The 21,524-nt window shown below is 39.4% G+C and overlaps 1 protein-coding gene across 4 annotated transcripts in view; it reads left to right on the top strand.

Annotated features, from left to right (window-relative positions):
- Abi1 (abl interactor 1) overlaps positions 1-21,524 on the top strand; it is an 89,585-nt gene that overhangs the window by 26,964 nt on the left and 41,097 nt on the right. For all 4 annotated transcript variants that reach the window (XM_036187700.1, XM_036187698.1, XM_036187699.1 and 1 more), the window contains exon 2: positions 15,362-15,529. In XM_036187700.1, the coding sequence (XP_036043593.1) occupies positions 15,362-15,529 (168 nt within the window). The remainder of the gene's footprint in view (positions 1-15,361; positions 15,530-21,524) is intronic.

Genomic DNA, 21,524 nt, shown 5'->3' with positions numbered 1-21,524 from the left:
AATGACAGTGTCTTTTGCCTTATAGAAGCTTTTCAGTTTCATGAGGTCCCATTTATTGATTGTTGATCTGAGTCTGTGCTACTGGTGTTATATTCAGGAAGTAGTCTCCTGTGTTCAAGGCAACTTCCCACTTTCTCTTCTATCAGGTTCAGTGTATCTGGATTTATGTTGAGGCCTTTGATCCATTTGGACTTGAATTTTGTGCATGGCGATAGATATGGATCTTTTCCCATTCTTCTACATATTGACATCCAGTTTTATGCCAGCACCATTTGTTGAAGATGCTTTCTTTTTTCCATTGTACAATTTTGGCTGCTTTGTCAAAAATCAGGTTCATAGGTGTGTGGATTTGTGTCAGGGTCTTTGATTTGATTCTGTTGATCCAAGTGTTTTTATGCCAATACTAAACTGTTTCTATTACTATAGCTCAATAGTAGAGCTTGAAGTTAGGGATGGTGATTTATCTGGAAGTTCCTTTATTGTTCAGGATTATTTTAGCTATCCTGAGGTGTTTTTTTTCCTTTTCCATATGAAGTTGGGTATTGTTCTTCCTAGGTCTGTGAAGAATTGTGTTGGGATTTTGATGGGGATTGCATTGAATCTGTAGATTGCTCTTTTGTAAGATTGCCATTTTTACTGTTAATCCTACCTATCCATGAGCATGGGAGATCTTTCTATTTTCCGATAGCTTTTTCAATTTCTTTCTTCAAAGACTTAAAGTTCTTTTCATATAGGTCTTCAACTTGTTTGGTTACAGTTACTCCAAGATATTTTATATTATTTGTAGCTATTGTAAAGGGTGTTGCTTCTCTGATTTCTTTTTCAGTCCATTTATCATTTGTGTATAGGAGGGCTACTGATTTTTTTTTTTTTTTTTTGAGTTAATCTTATATCTCGCCACATTACTGAAGGTGTTTATCATCGGTAGAAGTTCCCTGGTAGAATTTTTGGGGTCAGTTATGTATACTATCATATCATCTGTAAATAGTGGAAGTTTCACTTTTTCCTTTCCAATTGTATCCCATCCCCTTGATCTCCTTTTGTTGTCTTAGTGCTCTGCTAGAACTTCGAGTACTATATTGAATAAATAGGGAGAGAGTAGACAGGTTTGTCTTGTTCCTGGTTTTAGTGGAGTCGCTTTGAGTTTCTCTCCATTTAGTTTGGTGTTGGCTGTTGGCTTGCTGTATATTGTCTTTATTATGTTTAGGTATGTTCCTTGTATCCCCGATTTCTCTAAGACCTTTATCATAAAGGTGTCTTGGATTTTGTCAAAGGCTCTGTTAGCATCTAATGAGATGATCATGTTTTGTTTTTGTTTTTATTTTTTTTCTTTCAGTTTGTTTATATGGTGTATTCCATTGATAGATTTTTTTTCATATGTTGAACCATCCCTGCATCTCTGGCATGAAGCCTACTTGATCATGATGGATTTTTTTTTTTTTTTTTTTTTAGCTGAGGATTGAACCCAGGGCCTTGCGCTTGCTAGGCAGGCGCTCTCCCACTGAGCTCGGATGATTTTTTTGATGTGTTCTTAGATTTGATTTGCCAATATTTATTGAGCATTTTTGCTTCATTGTTTATGATGGAGATTGGTCTGTAATTCTCTTTCTTTGTTGCGTCTTTGTGTGGTTTGGAGGTAACTGTAGCCTCATAAAAAGAGTTTGGCAATGTTCCTTCTGTTTCTATTGTGTGGAACAATTTGGGGAATATTGGTATTAGCTCTTCTTTGAAATTCTGGTAGAATTCTGTGTTGAAACCATCTGGTACTGTCCTTTTTTTGGTTGAGAGACTTTTAATGACTACATCTATTTCCTTAGGGTTATAGGTTTATTTAAATTGTTTATCTGGTCTTTATTTAATTTTGGTATGTGGTATCTATCCAGAAAATTGTCCATTTCTTTTAAATTTTCCAATTTTTGTAGTGTACAGGTTTTTGAAATATGACCTGATGATTCTCTGGATTTCCTCAGTGTCTGTTGTTACGTCCCTCTTTTCATTTCTGATTTTGTTAATTTGGATATTCTCTCTCTTTTGGTTAGTGTGGATAAGGTGGAGCAAGGGTACCACGTTCTTTCTTGGGTGATTGAAGCAGGAGCGAGTGGCAGAGAAGCATGGCGTGCAGTTTCATTCTGTCACCCTTGGATAGAACGGCAGGATGGCAGCAGCTGAATCAGGCGGCGTCTCAGCTCTGTTCTGTGTTGTGAGTGTATCTCACAGATTTCATTCCTTAGTAAATCTTGCCTGATCTAAGACTCCAGAGTTACACATTATCCTGTTATTTTTTGGTTTTGTTGTTGTTGTTGGTAGTGTGTGTGTGTGTGTGTGTGTGTGTGTGTTTCTCTTGGGATTTGCTGGTGTGAGATTATCTATTGGCTGTGTTTTTATGGGTGCAGCAAACTTCCTTGGGTTGGAGTTTTCCTTCTAGTACTTTCTGTAGGACTGGATTTGTGGATAGATGTTGTTTAAATCTGGTTTTGTCAAGGAATATCTTGTTTCTCTGTCTGTGATTTGCCTGGGTATAGTAGTTTGAGTTGGTATTCGTGGTCTCTTAGTGTCTGCAGATCTGTTCAGGACCTTCTGGCTTTCAGAATCTCTATTGAGAAGTCGGGTGTAACTCTGATAGATCTGTCTTTATATGTTACTTGGCCTTTTTCCTTTGCCTCTCTTAACAATCTTTTTTTTATTCTGTTTGTTTAGTGTTTTGATTATTATGTGGCGAGGGCACTTTTTGTTGTTGTTGGTCCAGTCTATTTGTTGTTCTGTAAGCTTCTTGTATCTTCATAGGCCTGCCCTTTTTTAGGTCAGGAAAGTTTTCTTCTATGATTTTGTTGAATATATTTACTTTGCCTTTGAGCTGGAATTCTTCTTTTTCTATCCCTATTATTCTTAGGTTTGGTATTTTCATGGTGTCCCAGATTTTTTGGAGGTTTTGTGTTAAGAATTTCTTTGACTGATGAATCTATGTCCTCTATTGTATCTTCAATGTTTGAGATTCTCTCTTCCAACTCTTGTATTCTGTTGGTTATGCTTACATCTTTAGTTCCTGTTGATTTACCCAGATTTTCCATTCCCAAATTTTTCTCAGTTTGTGTTTTCTTTATTGCCCCTATTTCAATTTTCAATTCTTGAACTGTTTGTTTCCTTCACCTATTTGTTTTTTTCTTGGCTTTCTTTAAAGGATTTATTGATTTCTTCCAGGTTTTTTTTTTTTTTTTGTCTTTTCCTCAATTTCTTTAAGGGAATTTTTCTTTTTTTCTTTAAGAGTCTCTATCGTCTTCATAAAGTTACTTTTAAGGTCGTTTTCTTCTGCTCTATCTGCATTAGGATGTTCAGATCTTGCTGTTGTAGAATTACTAGGCTCTGGTGGTGCCATATTGCTCTTTATGTTGTTGAATGTATTCTTACACTGCCATTTACCTACCCATCTGGGTTTTGGATAGTTACAGGAACAGGTGCTGATTATTGTGATGTCTTTGTTGGATGGATCTTTGTTCCTTTATTGTCTTTTGGCCTGAATGGCCAAGGTTCTGGTGATAGGCTGGTTGTCAGGTCTAGTAAGATTTTCTCAACTGAGGTTTGTGGGAATTTGGGTGCCTAGATCCAGCGTATGTCCAGTTCTTCTGGCTGGTGTGGCTTTATTTGTACCTATAGGGTCTGTTCTTCCACTTGGTGTGGGTAGTGCCTGTGGGGTCTGTTCTTCCAGTTGATGTGGGTAGTGCCTGTTCCTGTGTGGTCTGTTCTTCCAGTTGGTGTGGGTAGTGCCTGTGCCTGTGTGGTCTGTTCTTCAACCTGGTGTAGGTTCTGCTTGTGCCTGCTCTTCCAGCTGGTGCGGGTGGCACTTGTGCCTGAAGGTCTGCTGATGTTGGGGTGGGTGGTTGGCCAGGGGGAGGATGATGGGTTTGATGGGTTTGGGTGGTGGAGTAGGTCTTGTAGGGTACAGAGTCCAAGGGGTGGAGGTGGTGATGGAGCAGCCTGCCCTCAGGACTCTACCTGCTGGCTGGCTGCTGGGGCTACTGGATCTGTTTTTAAGTACAGGCTGCTAATTTGTATCTTTTTATTGGTGAGTTCAACCTATTTACATTTAAGGCTATTGTTGAGAGAGGCTTGTTATTGTAATTATGTTGATTTTTCTAGCTGATTGAATTACTGTTTCTTCTTTTCTTCTTTCTTCCCTGTTAGTACTAGGGATTTCCTCTTTTACACTGTTGAATGCAGTGATTCTTTTAAAGTATACCTCAGTGCTGGCTTGGTGGATATAAACTGCATTGTTTTCTTATCTTGATGCCCTTATTTCTCAGTCAGTCTATTTTTATGAGACAGAGTTGGTGATCTTGCAATTCTGGTTGGCATTCATTTACTCTTAGGCCTTTTAATAGTTCTTTCCTTCGTTCCTTCCTTCCTCCCTCCCTCCCTCCCATCCATCCATTACAAAAGTTTATTTAATGAAAAGTTTCATGTGGAAATGTACAGACCCAGTTCTACATCATAGTTAAACAGGCCCTCAGGATGTCAATTCCTGCTGAAGAGCCATTGCTTAAAGCTTCCCAAGGTTTCTAACATGCGATGCTGTTTCCTGTGTTACCACCATTCCAGTGTGATTCTCTTGCCCAGTAGTTGCCGTCTCCACACATTCAGCACAAGAGTGGTTGAAGGATCAGAGCTCTGCAATATTCCTTGGACGTGTCTGCCACTATTTAACTTCAGTGATAACTTCTTGTCCATTATGTTTTTAAGCTTGGGAGGGTGGGCCTTGCTCACGGGACTCCTCAGCAGGTTTGGTGGGATTTCACACTCAAGCATAGACTCTAGGCTTGACTGGCTGGTATTTTACTTTATGCTTTTTTTTTTAATTTAATTTTTTTATTTTTTGTAGGTTTGCTAATGAGAGAACTGAGGTTTTACTGATGTGCTTGCTTTTGTAGGTGAATTAGTGGTTTTCCCTTACAGCTTTTAGTATTTGTTTGCCTTTTTCTTTTTTAAAAAGAGTCTGTGTAATCCTAGTTGGCTTGGAACTCATAAAGAGCCATCTGCCTCTGCTTCTCAAGACTTGGGTTTCAAGGCTTATGCCACTCTGCCTGGCCCTTGCTTTGTATTTCTGATACTTTGCCTGTGATTTATCATAGACAGGTTGTTTGCTCATGTCTGTTTGGGGTTCTAGATGCAATTGTTTGGATATCTTTTTAAAAAATTTTGAACATACTCTCTCAGCTCCTTCCTTGCCTCTCTTTCCTTGCCTGCCTTCCTTCCTTCCTTCCTTCCTTCCTTCCTTTCTTTGTTATTAGTTTTGGTCTGTTGATTATATCTTGAAGTTCTTGGATGTTTTATTCAGTGTTTGTTTTCCTTTATTGCTGTTTAAATATAGTATTTTTTAAATCTTTTCCTTTATCCTTGATTCTGTTCATTTTTTTCCCTGCTTGTTCCTGGTGAGACTCCATTATGCTTTAATTTAATTCATTTAGTTTTTCATTTCCACAGTTTTTCCCCCCCCTAAAAAATTTCCTTTCTGAATTTTTAAAAGCGTGGAACTGACTTTCTTATCCATATTGATGATTTTCTCCTTCATTTTGGTGACATTCTTCTTCAGTGCTATATTTCCTGTCTAGGTTCTGGATTAATTTCTTCATTCATCTGCTCATTTGTATATCTTCTTTTTTTTTTTGCCAAGAAATGTGAGGTCTTCATCCATCCAGCATTTTAACCCATTTCATTCAGTTTTTGAGTTTACTGATTGAATTATGTGTTTTATGAGGAGTCATGTTGCCTTGCTTTTTTAAATGCTCTTTTTTTATTGTGATCTGCGTCTTTGATTTGTAGATCTCTTTGACTTTTATTTGAGATTCTTTACTGAGTGGCCTAGCCTGAAAATTACTTTGTAGATCAGGCTGGCCTCCAATTCACAGAGATCTGTCCACTTCCATCTCTAGCGTGCTGAAATTAAAGAGCCACCTAGCTTTTGAGGGCTCAATATTGATTACCACTCAGAGAAGAGGAAACGTTTAACAGCATTCACAACAAATGATGCAAGATACAAAGTACATACACACAGTAATGATAATAAATTAGAAGGGAGAGTAATTTTAAAAAAGTTGGCAACTATTCTGCTGAGTCTTTGGATTGTGGATAAGTTTATAGATAACTGACTTTAAAATACTAGTCTTAAAAAAACACTAGTCTTGTGATTCTGCAGTGTTTCTACATTCATGTATTAACTTCAGCCACTTTTTATAGATTACTTAAGATATTTAAAATTTATGCTATCAGTGTAAAACAAGTTTACATTTTCCTTTGAAACTGTCTTTTGTTCCTTTTTCTTGCTCTTTTAGTGGCTAGGAATACAAGTACAATCTTCAATAGACTTGAATAGAAGCAGCCATTTACACTATTAAAAGCAAAGTCTTTTTGCATTAAAACACAGAATCTAGGCTAGGAATGTTGTTGCATAGTAGAGCGCTTGTCTAGAATGTGCAAGGTCATTAGTTCTAGTATCAAAATTCAGAACTCTGGGGGTGGTAGTAGTGGTAGTATGGGTATTCTACAATTAAAAAGGCAAAATAAACATTTGTTACAAGACCAGGTAGACTTAAACTTGAATAAGGTAATTATTTTAAGCCATCCATTATATTGTAGAATTTCATCTGCCCGTCTCTTTAGCTTTCAATTTACAGACCACACATACTTTTCCATCACAGGAGTGGAAGGACTCTGGGCTAACATCTAGTTCTCCTTTCCTCTCATGGAAAAACTTGTATTTTATTTTCCAGTTTTCTTTACTATAGAATCATATAATTATGTACAGTCAATTAAATGTTAATAGAAATGATTCTACTTATAAACCTACACATAAGAACCTTTTCGTTCTGCTGCAATAAAATACAATGCAGTACAATGCAGACAAATAATAATAATAATGTCATACTTAAGCAAAGACAATATTTTATAGAGCCTCCATTTTAAATTTTAAAGTAAGGGAAGAGTACAACAACTGGTTGTTCAGTTCCGGGTGGTGAGCCCTGAAGACATACATGTAAGTAACATTTTATGGGCTCTACAGGTATTTTAGGAAGACATATGTACATATGTATACATATACACATGTAGTAACAATTGATTTAAAAAAAGGCCATGAATCTGAAGTAGAGCAGGGAGAGGCATATAGGAGAAAGGTTTGGGGAGAGCGTGCGTGCGCGCACGCGCACACACACACACACACACACACACACACACACACACACACAAAACGTATACCCGGTACCCAGACAATTGTGAGCCACCATGTGTAGATGCTGGCCATCAAACTCAGTTCTTTTGCAAGAACAGTAAGTACTCTTAATTGCTGAGCCATGTCTTCAGCTCCATCAAAGTAGCTAAATTTTAAACTTCATTTTCTTGGGGGCTGGGGATTTAGCTCAATTAGTAGAGTGCTTCCCTAGCATGCATAAAAGGCTTGGCTGCTATATCCTGAACCATTAAAAAAAAAAAATTAACCAGCTAGGAGTGGTGGTACATACCTGTGTTGCTAGCATTCAACTCAAGAGTAAATCAAAAGTGTCATGACGGGAGCACTCGGGAGGCAGAGGCCGGTGGATCTCTGAGTTCGAGGCCAGCCTGGGCTACCAAGTGAGTTCCAGGAAAAGGCGAAAAGCTACACAGAGAAACCCTGTCTCGAAAAACAAAACAAACAAACAAATCAAAAGTATCAAATTCAAGGTTGTCCTTGGTTACACCGCAAGTTTGAAATCAACCTGGGTTGTATGAGATCTCACCCCTCACAACAGAAAAATTTTTTTTTTTCTCATTTTCTATGACTTGCAATATTTCAAGCATTCAAAAGCCATGTGTGGCTAGGTGGTGGTGATGCAAGCCTTTAATCCCAGCACTTGGGAGGCAGGAACAGGCAGATCTCTTGAGTTTAAAGCCATCCTGGTCTACAGAGTTCCAGGACAGACAGGGCTGAACAGAGAGACCCTGTCCCTAAAAAGCATAAAACAAAAGAAGCAAAAAAAAAAAAAAAAAAAAAAAAAAAAAAAAAAAAAAAAAAGCCATGTGTAGATAGATGTAACACCTTGCTGGAGAATGCCTTTCAAGTCACCATTAGTTTCCACTCATAAAAACTATATATTTGAACAGCAAATTTGCAGAAAATGACTGCTGCTAGTTATTTTGTTTGTAGCTTCCTTATAATCACCAACCATTCACCTTAGCATACGCAAGGAGAGAACAAAACGGATCACAGACTATAGACAACTAAGAATGTATCACAGAACTAAGACCAGCATTAACTACAGTAGCTTCCCTGTTAACTGATGGCACTGGGATTGACTGCTGATAGGAAGCCCATTTGTCATCCCTGTCTTATACAATGGATGAAGGCCCCTTAAAGGGAATCAAACATACACAGCTTTAAAAGAAAAGTTAATTGTTTAGAATAGCTGCACTTAAAATAAGCAACACAGTGAATGCACTTAAAATAAACCATACAGGAAATTCCTTAGATAACTGAACTCTGTGATCATCTCAACCATTACCAGTTTTCTTCTTCCTCCTTCCTTATCCACCTGCAGAAATCAAACTTACTAAATTAGGACCTGCTAGCTGGAGTAGAAACTTTTAATAGTAAATCTGCTTCCTTTTCTGTCCCCTCATGGCTTCTTCAAAGGAAAAGAAAAAAAACCTGCTATTTTCACTGCATGAAATAAAAAACGGCTGGTTGTCAGCAACCTCACTCTCTTCTGCATCCTCTGTCTCCCTTCCTTCCTCCTTTCCATTGGGTACCAAGCCCCATCCATACCTTAATCCACCCGCCTTTCCTCTTCCTCACTCTTTCTTCACCTGTGGGTGAAATCGGTCTCCTGTTTAGTATGTCAGTACCTGACTTCCAAAAGAGAAAACATCCTTGTCATGACTGCTCATCAGAAAGTTAACACAAACCAGGAGTCATAGTACACAATCGTAATCAAGCATTTAGGAGGTAGGAAGATTACCAGATTTGAGGACAGCCTGGGCAACATTGGAGAACCTGCCTCACAAAAGAAAAAAAAAATGGAGGCATGGGATGGGAATAGGATTTGTGACATAGTCTGTTCTTTTATTGGAAAGCTTGCACGGAACAGTCAACTACAGCTGTACGTTACCTGTCTTCCATCTTTAACTGTATTCTCAAGCACTGTGAAACCTTTGTAGTCATTTTATATCTTCCTGGCATTTCTAATATACACATAACACAGCTCTGAAATTTTAAGTTTTATCATAGTTACAACCCAGCTAATCTCTTTATCATCACTATCACAATGCATTTGTACTTTAAATTAATTTCTTTTTAAGCTGAGGATCGAACCCAGGGCCTTGCGCTTGCTAGGCAAGTGTTCTACCACTGAGCTAAATCCCCAACCCCGCATTTATGCTTTAAAAGTCTTGGGACACAATCTAGGGAAGCCCTATTTCAGAAAGAGCAAGTACATTTAACAATTACAAATAGGTTCAAGGCCATCCTGGGATACAGTAGCAAATTCTAAGCCAGCCTCAGCTACAAAGTGAGACCTCCCATGAAAACAAAACAAGAAACCCCCAACAAAACAAAATTCACTGTTAGACAAGACAGACCCTAACAAAGAGGACTATAAGCAAGGCAGAAGAGCCCCCCTCCACCAGTGTGCACTCACAACACCGCCACCTGGCGGTCAGTAGTCTAGCTGCTGTCAGGTTGCACAGGTCACCCACTAGCCAGGTCTCCCACTCCCCTGCCCAGGGAAACAGTGCCCGCATCATGTGGCCTAAGTTATGCACCATCTTCAGTCACACAGCACAGATAACATGTGCACCCCAAATTCCCTTAGGAAGTCTTCCATGTGAGCCAGGGAGGGCAGATTCAGGCCCCTGCGGACAGCTAAACCTTTTGCCTGGAAGGACAATCTATGGTCATGCCCCTCTCAAACTCCTCTAAATACATGACTTAGTACATATTTATGTATTGTCCATATAAAAGATCTCACTTTAGCCTAAGATACTGGCTTTCTGTCCACTTACTCCTTTGCTGTCAACTAATTCACTTCCCAAACAATTTTAGTTCTTCTTAAAAAGAATGATTGCAAAACACTCCACGTACTGGACAGTGCAACCAGACAACACATATCACAACTGCTTAAAATCTATGTGTTTTTCACTTTAGGAATTTGCCCAGAAGAAAAGCAAGGGCAAGTGCAAACAATATGCATATCACCTCAATTTATGACAGCAAAAGAAAAACTAGAACCAATGTGAAGAACCAATGACAGGTGACAAAGAATTCATTTTGGCTACCATGTAGTCAAAATGTATGTAGTTATTTCCAACAAGGAAACTGTGCTAAAGTCAAGATTTAAAGCAGGAAGCAGTCCAGTGTGATTTCTAGAGAAGATATTTATTCTGTAATTTCACTCGACCTTTACAGTAATAATTGAGGAAGCAGGGAAGATGCAGGGGGGAAGGAAATCAGAAAGTAATGACCAGTCAGCTTGAGAAGCTAGAGCATCCAGCTGCAGAAACCAGACTGCAAAGGAAAAGCTAATACTTCCAGAAGTTGTGCCACTCTAGATTTGCCAACCACACCTGGAGATCTGTCACATGAGTGGGGCTACTGTCACAATCAGGAACAGAGAGAGAGAAAGGTCAAGCTGGAGCCCAGTAGTTCCTCCATGCCTTTCACTGCATCTAACCAGGGACACGTGCAGATGGTAGACAGTGTAGCTTATACAAACCCCTGTTTTGGCTAGTTCTAACCCAGTGTGTTTGGCAGCCCTACAAAGGAGAAGATTATGGAGCACATAGTCTGAGCTTGAGTAAACCAAATAGTAAAAACCACCACAGTACAGTCTGTCAGTATGGTATATGCGCACATCTCTCTTTTAGACGTACAGAACTCATGAGTAAAATAACAGAGAAAGCATGCTTCAGTCCATCATGCCCCAGCTACCTCTCTTACACGTTGGTTATTATTGGTTAGTTACTTTCCTCATTGCTGTAACAAGTGCCTGCCAAAAAAGCAATTAAAGAAATGAGAGTCCAGTTCCTCATGATGGCAAAGCCATGGAGTCAGGAGCAGGAGATTAGCTGGGTGCTTAGCTCACTCTCTTTATTATTCAATCCAGGACTCCAGTTCAGGGGATCCTCTTCATTTTCCTTTGTTTTTCTTCTGACCTACTGGGTTTCCCTTTTGCTTTCTATTTTTCTATGCAGACTTTATCTTATTAAGATTTTGTTTTTCTGTTCTATTCCTCTTCTATTTAAGCTTATTCTTGTTACTGAGAAATCTCTCTCTCTTTCTTTCTTTCTTTCTTTCTTTCTTTCATTCATTCATTCATTCATTCATTCATGCTCTTCTAGGGTCTGAATTGTGGGCCTTGTGAGCTCAACAAACATAGACTTAACACACACAGGGTTATAACTCCAGGCTTTTTTTTTTTTTTTTTTTTTCTAATCTGCTATTTTCTCTTCTTCATAATAGATATTTCTGTCCCTCTTTTCCCCTTTGATTAAACCTTGCTTGCCTCTATTTTCCCCTCTCCTTGCCACCTATCCTTTATCTCACCCATTTACTATAGCCACATAAATGTTACACAAAATGGTTTTTAACTTAATGCACTGTTTTGTGACCATTGGTGATACACTGGTATCCTGTGTCGTTTGTTGTGACCACTGTTAAACGTTTCCTCTTCTCTGAGTAGTAATCCATACTGAGCCCTCAAAAGCTAGCTAGCCCTTTAGTTTCAGCATAAGTTGTTCATGAGGGTGCCAGTGCCACAGCATGCATGGGGAGGTCAGAAGACATCTTTGGAGGTGTTTTTCTCCTTCATCTTTAAGAGGGTTCGGGGAATCAAACTCAGGTCACCAGGCTTGTACACAAGCACTTTTACCCATTGAGTTATCTTGCCAAACTGATTTGGGCTTTTTTTTTTTTTTTTTTAAATTAAATTAATTAATTTATTTTACATCCCAACTACAGTTTCTTCTCCCTCCTCTCCTCTACTCCACTCCACCCCCACTCCTCTGTTTCTGTTCCGACAGGGGTGGGCCTCTCATGGATAGCAACAAGACATGGCATAGCAAGTTGCAGTGGGACTAAGAACCTTTCTTTAGTTCTAATCCCGCCCCTGTCTCTTGCCCTCCATTACGCCCCCTCACCCCCTAGTTTGCTCATGTAGATCTTATCCATTTCTCCATCGCTGCTGGGCGATCCCTGTGTCTTTCCTAGGGTCCCCCTTACTAGCTAGCCTCCCTGGAGTTGTGAGTTACAGTCTGGTTATCCTTTGCTTTACATCTAGTATCCACTTAGGAGTGAGTACATACCATGTTTGTCTTTCTGAGTCTGGGTTACCTCACTCAGGATGATATTTTCTAGTTCCATTTATTTGCCTGCAAACCTCATGATGTCATTGTTTTTCTCTGCTGAGTTAGTACTCCATTGATTATGTACCACGTTTTCTTTATCCATTCTTCAGCTGGAATGGGAACAGAGTGGGAGAACAAGGAAAGAGATACCATGATAAACGAAGACACCATGGGAATAGGGAGAAGCAGAGTGCTATGGAGGTTCGCAGGAATCCACAAGGATGTCTCCACCATAGACTATTGGCAATAGTCAAGAGTGTGCCTGAGCTGGCCCATTCTGGTGATCGGATGGCTGAATATCCTAACTGTCATCATAGAATCCTCATCCAGTGAGTGATGGAAGCAGATGCAGAGATCCATGGCCAGGTCCCATGAGTCCAATCGATGAGAGAGAGGAGGGATTCTATGAGCAAGAGCTATCGAGACCATGATTGGAAAAAGTACAGAGACAACTAGCCAAACTAGTGGAAACACATGAACTGTGGACTAATAGCTGAGGAGCCCCCATGGTACTGGACTAGGCCTTCTGGATAGTTGAGACAGTTGTTTAGCTTGAACTGTTTAGGGGTCCCTAGGCAATGGGATCAGGACCCGTTTCTAGTGCATGAGCTGGGTTTTTAGAACCTAGTGCCTATGGTGAGACACTTTGCACAGCCTTGGTGCAGGGAGGAGGGGCTTGGACCTGCCTCAGCTGAATGTACCAGGCTCTCCTGACTCCCCATGGGAGACCTTGCCTTGGAGGAGGTGGGAATATGGGATGGGTTGGGAGGGAAGGCTCGGGGGTGGTAAGAGGGAGGACAGGGGAATCTGTGGTTAATATGTAAAATGAATAAAAAATCTCTTAATAAAAAAAAAAGAAAAACAAAAACAAAAAAATAAAAACAAAAACCAAATCAAACCAAATCAAAACCAAACAAACCCAAAAAACCTTCCCTTACATTAAGGCTGAGCAAGGCAATCCAGTATGAGGAATAGGTTCTCAAGAGCTAGCCAAAGCATTAGGGTTAGTCCCAGCTCCCATTGTTAGGAGTCCCACAAATAGACCAAGCTACACAACTGTCATATGTATGTATATATGTAGAGGGCTTAAGTTAGTCCCATGGAGGCTCCCTGTATCTGTTTCCATCGGTTACTGAATGAAGGGTCTCCAATGACAATTGAGGTAGTCACCAGTCTGATCATAGATGGCCAGTTTAGGGCACATGTTCACTATTGCTAGGAGTCTTAGCTGGGGCCATACTTGTAAATTTGTGGGAGTTTCCCTGGCATCAGGTTTATACCTAACCCTGCAAAGGTGCCCCCCCCCCCCCACTTTCCAGTCATCTCTTTCAGTACTCTTCCCCTCCAACCATCCTCCACCTGATCCCTCCAGTTCCCATCCTCACCACCCCCAGTCCACCCGGGAGATCCCCTCTATTTCTCCTTCCCCGGGAGAGCCATGTGTCCCCTCTTGAGCCTTCCTTGTTACCTAGCTTCTCTGGGTCTGTGGATTGTATCATGATTATCCTTTATAGCTATTTTCCACTTATAAGTGTGTACATACCATGCTTGTCTTGCTGGGTCTGGGTTACCTCACTCAGGATGATTGTTTTTTTTTTTTTTTTTTTTCTAGTTCCATCCATTTGCCTACAAATTTCATGATGTCATTGTTTTTAACAGCTGAGTAATACTCCATTGTGTATATGGACCACATTTTCTTTATCTATTCTTCGGTTGAAGGGCATCTAGGTTGTTTCCAGGTTCTGGCTATTACAACTAAAGCTGCTGTGAACATAGTTGAGCAAGTGTCTTGTGGTATGATTGAGCATTTCTTGGGTATATGCTGGCTCTTGGGTTAGATAGATTTCCAATTTTCTGATAAACTGCTATTTGATTTCCAAAGTGGCTGTACAGGTTTGCACTCCCACCAGCAGTGGAGGAGTGTTCTTCTTGCTCCACATCCTCTCCAGCATAAGCTGTCAATTGTATTTTTGATCTTAGCCATTCTGACATGTATAAGATGGTATCTCAGACTCATTTTGATTTGCATTTCCCTGATGGCTAAGGAGTTGAACAATTCTTTAAGTGTATTTCAGCCATTTGAGATTCTTCTGTCGAGAATTCTTGGTTTAGATCTGTACCCCTTTTTAAATGGGATTTTTTTTTTTTTTTTTGATGTCTAATTTCTTGAGTTCTTTATATATTTTGGAGATCAGCCCTCTGTTGGATGTGGGGTTGGTAAAGATCTTTTCCCATTTTATAGGCTGCAGTTTTGTCTTATTGACAGGATCCTTTGCCTTTCAGAAGCTTTTCACTTTCAGGAGATCCTATTTATTAATTGTTGATCTCAGTGTTTGTGCTTCTGATGTTTTGTTCAGGAAATTGTCTCCTGTGTCAGTGTGTTTAAGGCTATTTTCCACTTTCTTTTCTGTTAGGTTCCTTGTAACTGGATTTATGTTGAGGTCTTTGATCCACTTGGACTTGAGTTGTGTGTGTGGCAATAGATATGGATCTATTTGCATTTTTCTACATGTGGATTTTCGTTTATGCTGTCATCATTTGTTGAAGGTGCTTTCTTTTCTCCATTATATATTTTTGGCTTCTTTGTCAAAAAATCAAGTATCCATATGTGTGTGGATTTATGCCTTGGTCTTCGATTTGATTCCATTGATCAATGTGTGTGTTTTTGTGCTAATACTAAGCTGTTTTTATTTCTATAACTCTGTAGTAGAGCTTGAGATCAGGGATGGTAATACCTCCAGTAGTTCTTTTTATTGTACAGGATTATTTTAGTTATCCTGGGTTTTTTGTTTTTTCATATAAAGTTGAATATTTTTCTTTTAAGGTCTGTAAAGAACTCCCCCCCCCCCCCAAAAAAAAAAAAAGTCAGCATGCCATTTGGCTAGTTAGATATTGCCGATTTGGGCTCTTTAAATGGGGAAAAATGACTCTGTATTTGTACAGAATGTGTGTTTAATGAATGTTAACTAAGAATTGGTTATTTTTGTTCTTATTTCAGGCTACAGACAAGAGAAAAGCTCTAGAAGAGACCAAAGCATATACAACCCAATCTCTAGCTAGTGTTGCTTATCAAATAAATGCATTGGCCAACAATGTACTCCAGTTGCTGGATATCCAAGCCTCTCAGCTTCGGAGGATGGAGTCTTCCATCAACCATATCTCACAGGTACCAGCTTGTAAAGTCTTTCAGGTTCATGTTTAGTCAAATGGCAGCATGTATTTTAAGTATAGTCATACATTGCTTAATTATAAGGGTACATACCTGCTAAGAAATGTGTCACGAGGAGATTTTGTTGTGGTGTCAACATTGTAGAGAGCACCTACATCAGTCTGCATGGTATATGAGTCTACCCACTGTTCCCTATGGATGGTTGATGTTGTCAGGAGTGGGAAATGCAAGCTCCATGAGGCAGTTGGAGGTGCAGAAAAAGTTTTTAAAATAATTAAAAAAAATAGTATTAGGCTGGAGAGATGCTTCATCAATTAACACCACTGGCTGCTCTTCTAAAGAACCTGGGTTCAATTCCCAACACCCACTTGGCAGCTCAAAACTATAACTCCAGTTCCAGAGGATCTGATAACACCATGGCAGACATACACTAGTACACATTAGATTAAAAAAGATATTGTTTAAAAAGGTTTACTCTGAAAACAAAAAAGTAGTAGTAATGTTCTTTAATACAGTGGTAATAAGTGTTATAAATATATAGACCAATAGGAAGTTATCATTATCGGCTGTTAGACAACATAAAAGTGTGACTAGCAGTACAGTGGATATGTTCACAGTCATTACCATGAGACATACTAGTAATTCATTGTTCTTGGACACTGATACAAAAATCTCAATAGACCTCAGGTGTATATGCAATTTCAGACAAATGTAATATAATGATGGTATAGATAATCTGGGTGTAGATATCCTTACCTAGTATTTTACTGATTGATTGTGGGCATGATCACTTTTAGTTTTGTTTTGAGTTGAGTAAGCCTACTGTTTTGTTAAGTTTTGAAATGGTCTCATTGTAGCCCTGGTGGTTCTTGAACTGAGATCCAGCTGTCTTAGCCTCTTGGGGGGCGGTTATTTTTTATGTATGTGAGTGTTTTGCCTACAATATGTCTGTGTACCACATGAGTGCCTGGTGCCCACGGAAGCTAAAAGAGGGCATTGAATCTCCTAAGGTTGGAGTTGCAGATGATTATGAGCTGTCATGTGCTTCCTGGGAATCAAACCTAGGTCCTCTGTAAGATGAACCAGTGCTCTTAGTGGCTGAGCCGTCTCTCCTGACCCAGCTTTAGCCTTTTGGATAGGGTCATAGGTGTGCATGGCTGCGTTTGCTATACATTTGTTCTTTTAGGTTTTCTTTTACACTTGGAGGAAAACAACACAAAACTGAACATCGAAAGTGTTTTGTTGTTTGGATTGGGGATGGAACCTAGGGCCTTTGTGTATTCTGGTCATGCATTCTATCTACTACTGATTGCACATCCTGTTTCTTTATTTTGAGGTAGCCTTATGGTAAGCTGCCCAGGCTGGCCATAAACCCTTTATCAGTCCTCCTTAGCCTCCTGAGTAGCTGGGATTACAGTTATATCCCACCATGCCAGTCTGTTGACTTTTGTGGAGGTAAACTAAATTACATTTAATTAAAGCTTATAATGGTATCTTGCCACTTTTCACATATTCCCAAGAGATCATCAACATAAAGAAAGGAAAATAGGCTTTTGTAAGCCCTTCCCTCCTTCCCATCCCCTGTTATCAAGTTTTCTGTCACTATAGAATAGTTCAGACTTTCTAGAATTTTGTGTGAATGTATTCACACACCTATCCCGTACCCTATTCATTTTGTTCGGCCTTTTTCACATAGCATACTTACCTTGAGTTTTACCCATATTGTTCCCATATAAAAGAAGCTCTGCTTTTATTGTCGAGCGATTTCTATTGTTATCTGTTTGTATATCTGTTGTTGGCAAATATAGGTTGTTTTCATATTTGCCAATTACATATTAAACTTCTATGAACGTTTATATAGAGATCTTTCCATAGTCAAATGCTTTCCAGCTTTTAAAAATTACATTTTTATTTATTTTTGTGTGTTTGGTACATATGTGCCTCAGCATATTATGTTTGGAGGTCAGAGGCCAATTAGCAGGAGTGGTTCTCTCCCTTCCAACCTATGAGTCCTGGAGTGTATTCAGGTTCTCGGGCTTGGGAGCAAGTGCCTTCAGGTTCTGGTCATTCTCACTGGTCCTGCTTTTGTTTCTGTAGGGCAGCCATCTGTGTGGAACGAATAATTTACATGTAGATGTCTGTTCATAAGAAATTGTCAGGTTGTTTTTTAAAGTGTTTATTGTCTAGTTTGTTGAGAGAGCTTATAAGAAACAAGATCATAGATTTTGTTATTTTTTTATGCGTCTGTGGACAAGAACAAGGTTATTTGTTTTAATCTCTTAATAAAATGAATTAAATTGCTTTTGTATGGGTTTTGGATTTACATTATTTTAAATGTTAAGCATTCTTTGCTGTCCTAGGATTAAAATTCCAATTAACTGATATATTGCCAATTTTATACATTGCTAGATTTAATTTAATAGAATTTTAAGGAAATTACTTTTATGGCCTTGAGAATTATTGGTTATGTTTTTGTAGTATCTTTGGCTTTGGTGTCGTTACTGTAATTCTGATTTTATATGAGCAGCTTTCTATTTGAACCTAGGCTTTTCACGTGGAAGTTTTGTGTATGTGCACATGTGAGTGCGAGCATGTGTGTGTGAATGCACCTGAGCATGTGGTTGTGTGTTTAAAATACTGATTACATTTGTCCTTTGACAGTTTGATACACGTCTGTAGTACGTTCTGCTTACTCTCACCTCCATCCTCTCATCTCCCTGCACTCATGCAAAGCTGCCCTGGGCTGGCCCCACAGGTCTCTTTCCCACATCCATACTTTTTTGTTTTGTGGTCCTTTGTTTTTAAAAGAACTATCATTAGACTTCATTTCACAAATCCCTCCCCAAATTGGGTACTATGTGAAGGTAGCAAAATGCCAGCTGGTCTTTCTTGAGGGATTATAAGAAAAGTCCAAAATCTGTTCCACTTCTTTCTATCTCTTGTCTTGCTCTCTAGAGTGCTTATATATGATACATACAACATGCCAGGGTTTTTACACATGTCAATAAGTATGAGTTAATTTATCCTCACAACAGCCTTATTACAAAGCCTGGTGTGATAGTACACACCTTTAATAATCCCAGCATTCAGGAGGCAGAGACAGGCAGCTCTCTGAGTTCCAGGATATCCAAGGCTTCATTGTAAGACCCTGTCTCAAAACACAAATAATCAAGCAAGAAAATAAACAAATAGCACCCAACCTCGTTACAGATGCAGATGCAGATGCAGATGCAGAGGCTAGGTAATTTATTCAGGATTATATACTATTAAAAATGGCGTGTTAACCAAACAAATTTGGTCTTAGAATGTTACTATGCCAGGCGGTGGTGGCACACGCCTGTAATCCCAGCACTCGGGAGGCAGAGGCAGGTGGATCTCTGAGTTCGAGGCCAGCCTGGTCTACAAAACTAGTCTAGGACAGGCTCCAAAGCTACAGAGAAACCCTGTCTCAAAAAACAAAAACAAAACAAAACAAAACAACAAAAAAAGAATCTGTTATTACTTGTTTGCTCTCCTGATTTTTCCTAGACTTTTGTTTCTTTGGTGGGGGCAGTGCTAGAGTTCAAACCTAAGGCCTTACATATGGCAGACAAGCACCCATCCACTGAGCTCCCTACAGCCTCCTTTAAACTTCTATGTCTCATCTGTTCTACTATGTCATTGAGGTAGAGAGCTGTAGGCTCTGGGTCTAGGGATTTTTTTCTTTTTTAAGACAGGACTAAGGTTGGTCTAGAACTCAAGATTCTCCTTGCATCCCCAGGGATTACAAACACCCTCCATGATTTCTGGATGGTTCTAAATGTCTTTTCTTCTTTCAGACGACTTTTTGAGTATTTTATTTAGTAGCCTGTTGTGCGCATGTGCATGGAAAGAAAGCTCTTACAGGGCCTGCTTAACTCTGTCCATCTTCTAAGAGGAAGCGGTCTTTCTGTCTGGAGATGAGGTCACTACATTTCTGGATATACTTTTTTATTTATTCTGCTGTGTTATCTTTTCTAACTATTTTCTAAATATTTCTAAATTCTTATTCATCTTTTTAGGAGAGTTTCCTCAGTTTTAGTTTGTGGTTATGTCTATTACATTTTTTCCTCTTTTTTAAGTTTCAGTAGTTAAAAGAATTATTTTATTGATTAGTTTTTATTCTTCATGAAAATCCTTGTTTTTTAAAAGTCTTTACTCCTTTATTCTTTGTTAAATTTTTTTGTGGTTCACTTTTCAGTTTTGTTTCAGGCCCCCTTTCCTTTTAAAATCTGGTAATCATTTTTCTCAATATTTAAGAATTTGAGACTAAAAATACCTAAGTAGAGCTTTGTAGTTATACTGTTAATATTCTTGTTTTTATTTTTTTTAATAAAAATATTTAAACTTGTGTGTGTGTGTGTGTGTGTGTGTGTGTGTGTGTGTGTGTGTGTTTCTGACTGCACTGGTGTCTGTCTGTGTGCTTGCACATGCCTTGGCACTTGTATGATCAGAGGAACTTACTGGAATTGGTTCTTACCTTTTATGCTGTGGGTTCCAGGAATTGAACTCAGGTTGTCAGGCTTGGTGGGAAAGCCTACCCACTGAGCCATCTGGCCATCTAAATCTAACCTTTCATTAAAACAAACAAACAAAAAACTTTGTACATGTACATATTATATGTTGGTCATATTCCCTAACTAGCTTCCTCTCTTCTTTCTCTCGATCACCCTTTCCCATTGGTCAGTTTTCCTAGACAGCCTTATTTCTGTTTCCTTATGTATTGTGATGGTGGCAGGGTGGCATGGTGTGCATGTGGAGGTAGGGACAGCTTTGGAGTTGGTTTCCCCTTCCATCTTTAATGGTGTCTTGGTTAGGAGTACTGTTGCTATGATGAAACACTGCGACCAAAAGCAAGCTCGGAAGAAAGGATTTATTTGGCTTACACTTCTACATCATAGCCCATCATTGAAGAAAGTCAGGACAGGAATTCAAACAGGGAAGGAACCTGGAGGCAGGAGCTGATGCAGATGCTGTGCATGGATGCTGCTTACTGGCTTGCTACTCAAGGCTTCCTCAGCCTGCTTTCTTTTAGAACCCAGGACCACTGGCCCAGGGGTGGCCTCACCAACAATGCCACAGTCACGAATTAAGAATATGCCCTACAGCTTGCCTGTAGCCATTTTCTTAATTGAGGTACCCTTTTCTCTGATGACAGTAGCCTATGACAAGTTGAAATAAACTGGCCAGCACACATGGGTTGCTGCGCTTAGGGTTTTAGGTAGTCAGGCTGCCCAGCCAGCCGCCTTCCTTCCCTGCCAGGCCACCTCCCCACCCTCTTTGCCTTCAAGTCTTGCAACTCAGCTTGGCCTGCCACTTGGGATCTTCCTGCCTTTGCTCCCAAGTGTTGCTGTTATAGGCATGGGCCACCATGCCTAGTTATTTTATAATAATTCTGACTCAAGTGTTTCCATGGAGTCTGATTTTGCAGTTCATATTTTCGTAAGAAATCCATTTTGTAGTGTGTATATATAGGTCATTCTGAATCAAGTTAATTTCAGAGTTGATTGGGACCTTGTTTCAGGCGTATTGAACAGAGCTCTGTAACAGAATTTTGGGCATAGGGCCATTTCCAGAGTCTGGCCCAAATGAGCAGGAACAGACAAAGGTTGTCTTTTTCTTTGCTGAAGGCTTTCTCTGTGTAGCTTGTCTCAGGACTTTTTTTTTTTTTTTTTTTTTTTAAACCCATCTCTGTTTGCTATTCAGGGCAAAAGGATTTATTTTCATTTCTGAGTTGTTTTTAGCCAATATATATTGTGGCCTTATTTATATGTAAAAGTCTTTACTTGAAACCCACAATGCTCTTTCTGTAGTGGCAGTTGTGAGGTTCAGTAGGCCTCCTGATAAATACATTGTGGAAAATAAGGACATATCAAGTAGTATTGCTGTGACACATCTCTCTCCTGCCTGCTTTTCTGTGTTTTGATCATTGGAACAAACTTTTTTTTCTGAAAGATTTTTAAAAGAAACCTCT

This window comes from Onychomys torridus, chromosome 5, assembly GCF_903995425.1.
Source record: "Onychomys torridus chromosome 5, mOncTor1.1, whole genome shotgun sequence".
Lineage (NCBI taxonomy): Eukaryota > Metazoa > Chordata > Mammalia > Rodentia > Cricetidae > Onychomys > Onychomys torridus.
The sequence above is the reverse complement of the archived record's forward strand: the minus strand, read 5'-3'. Positions and strand labels throughout refer to the sequence as shown.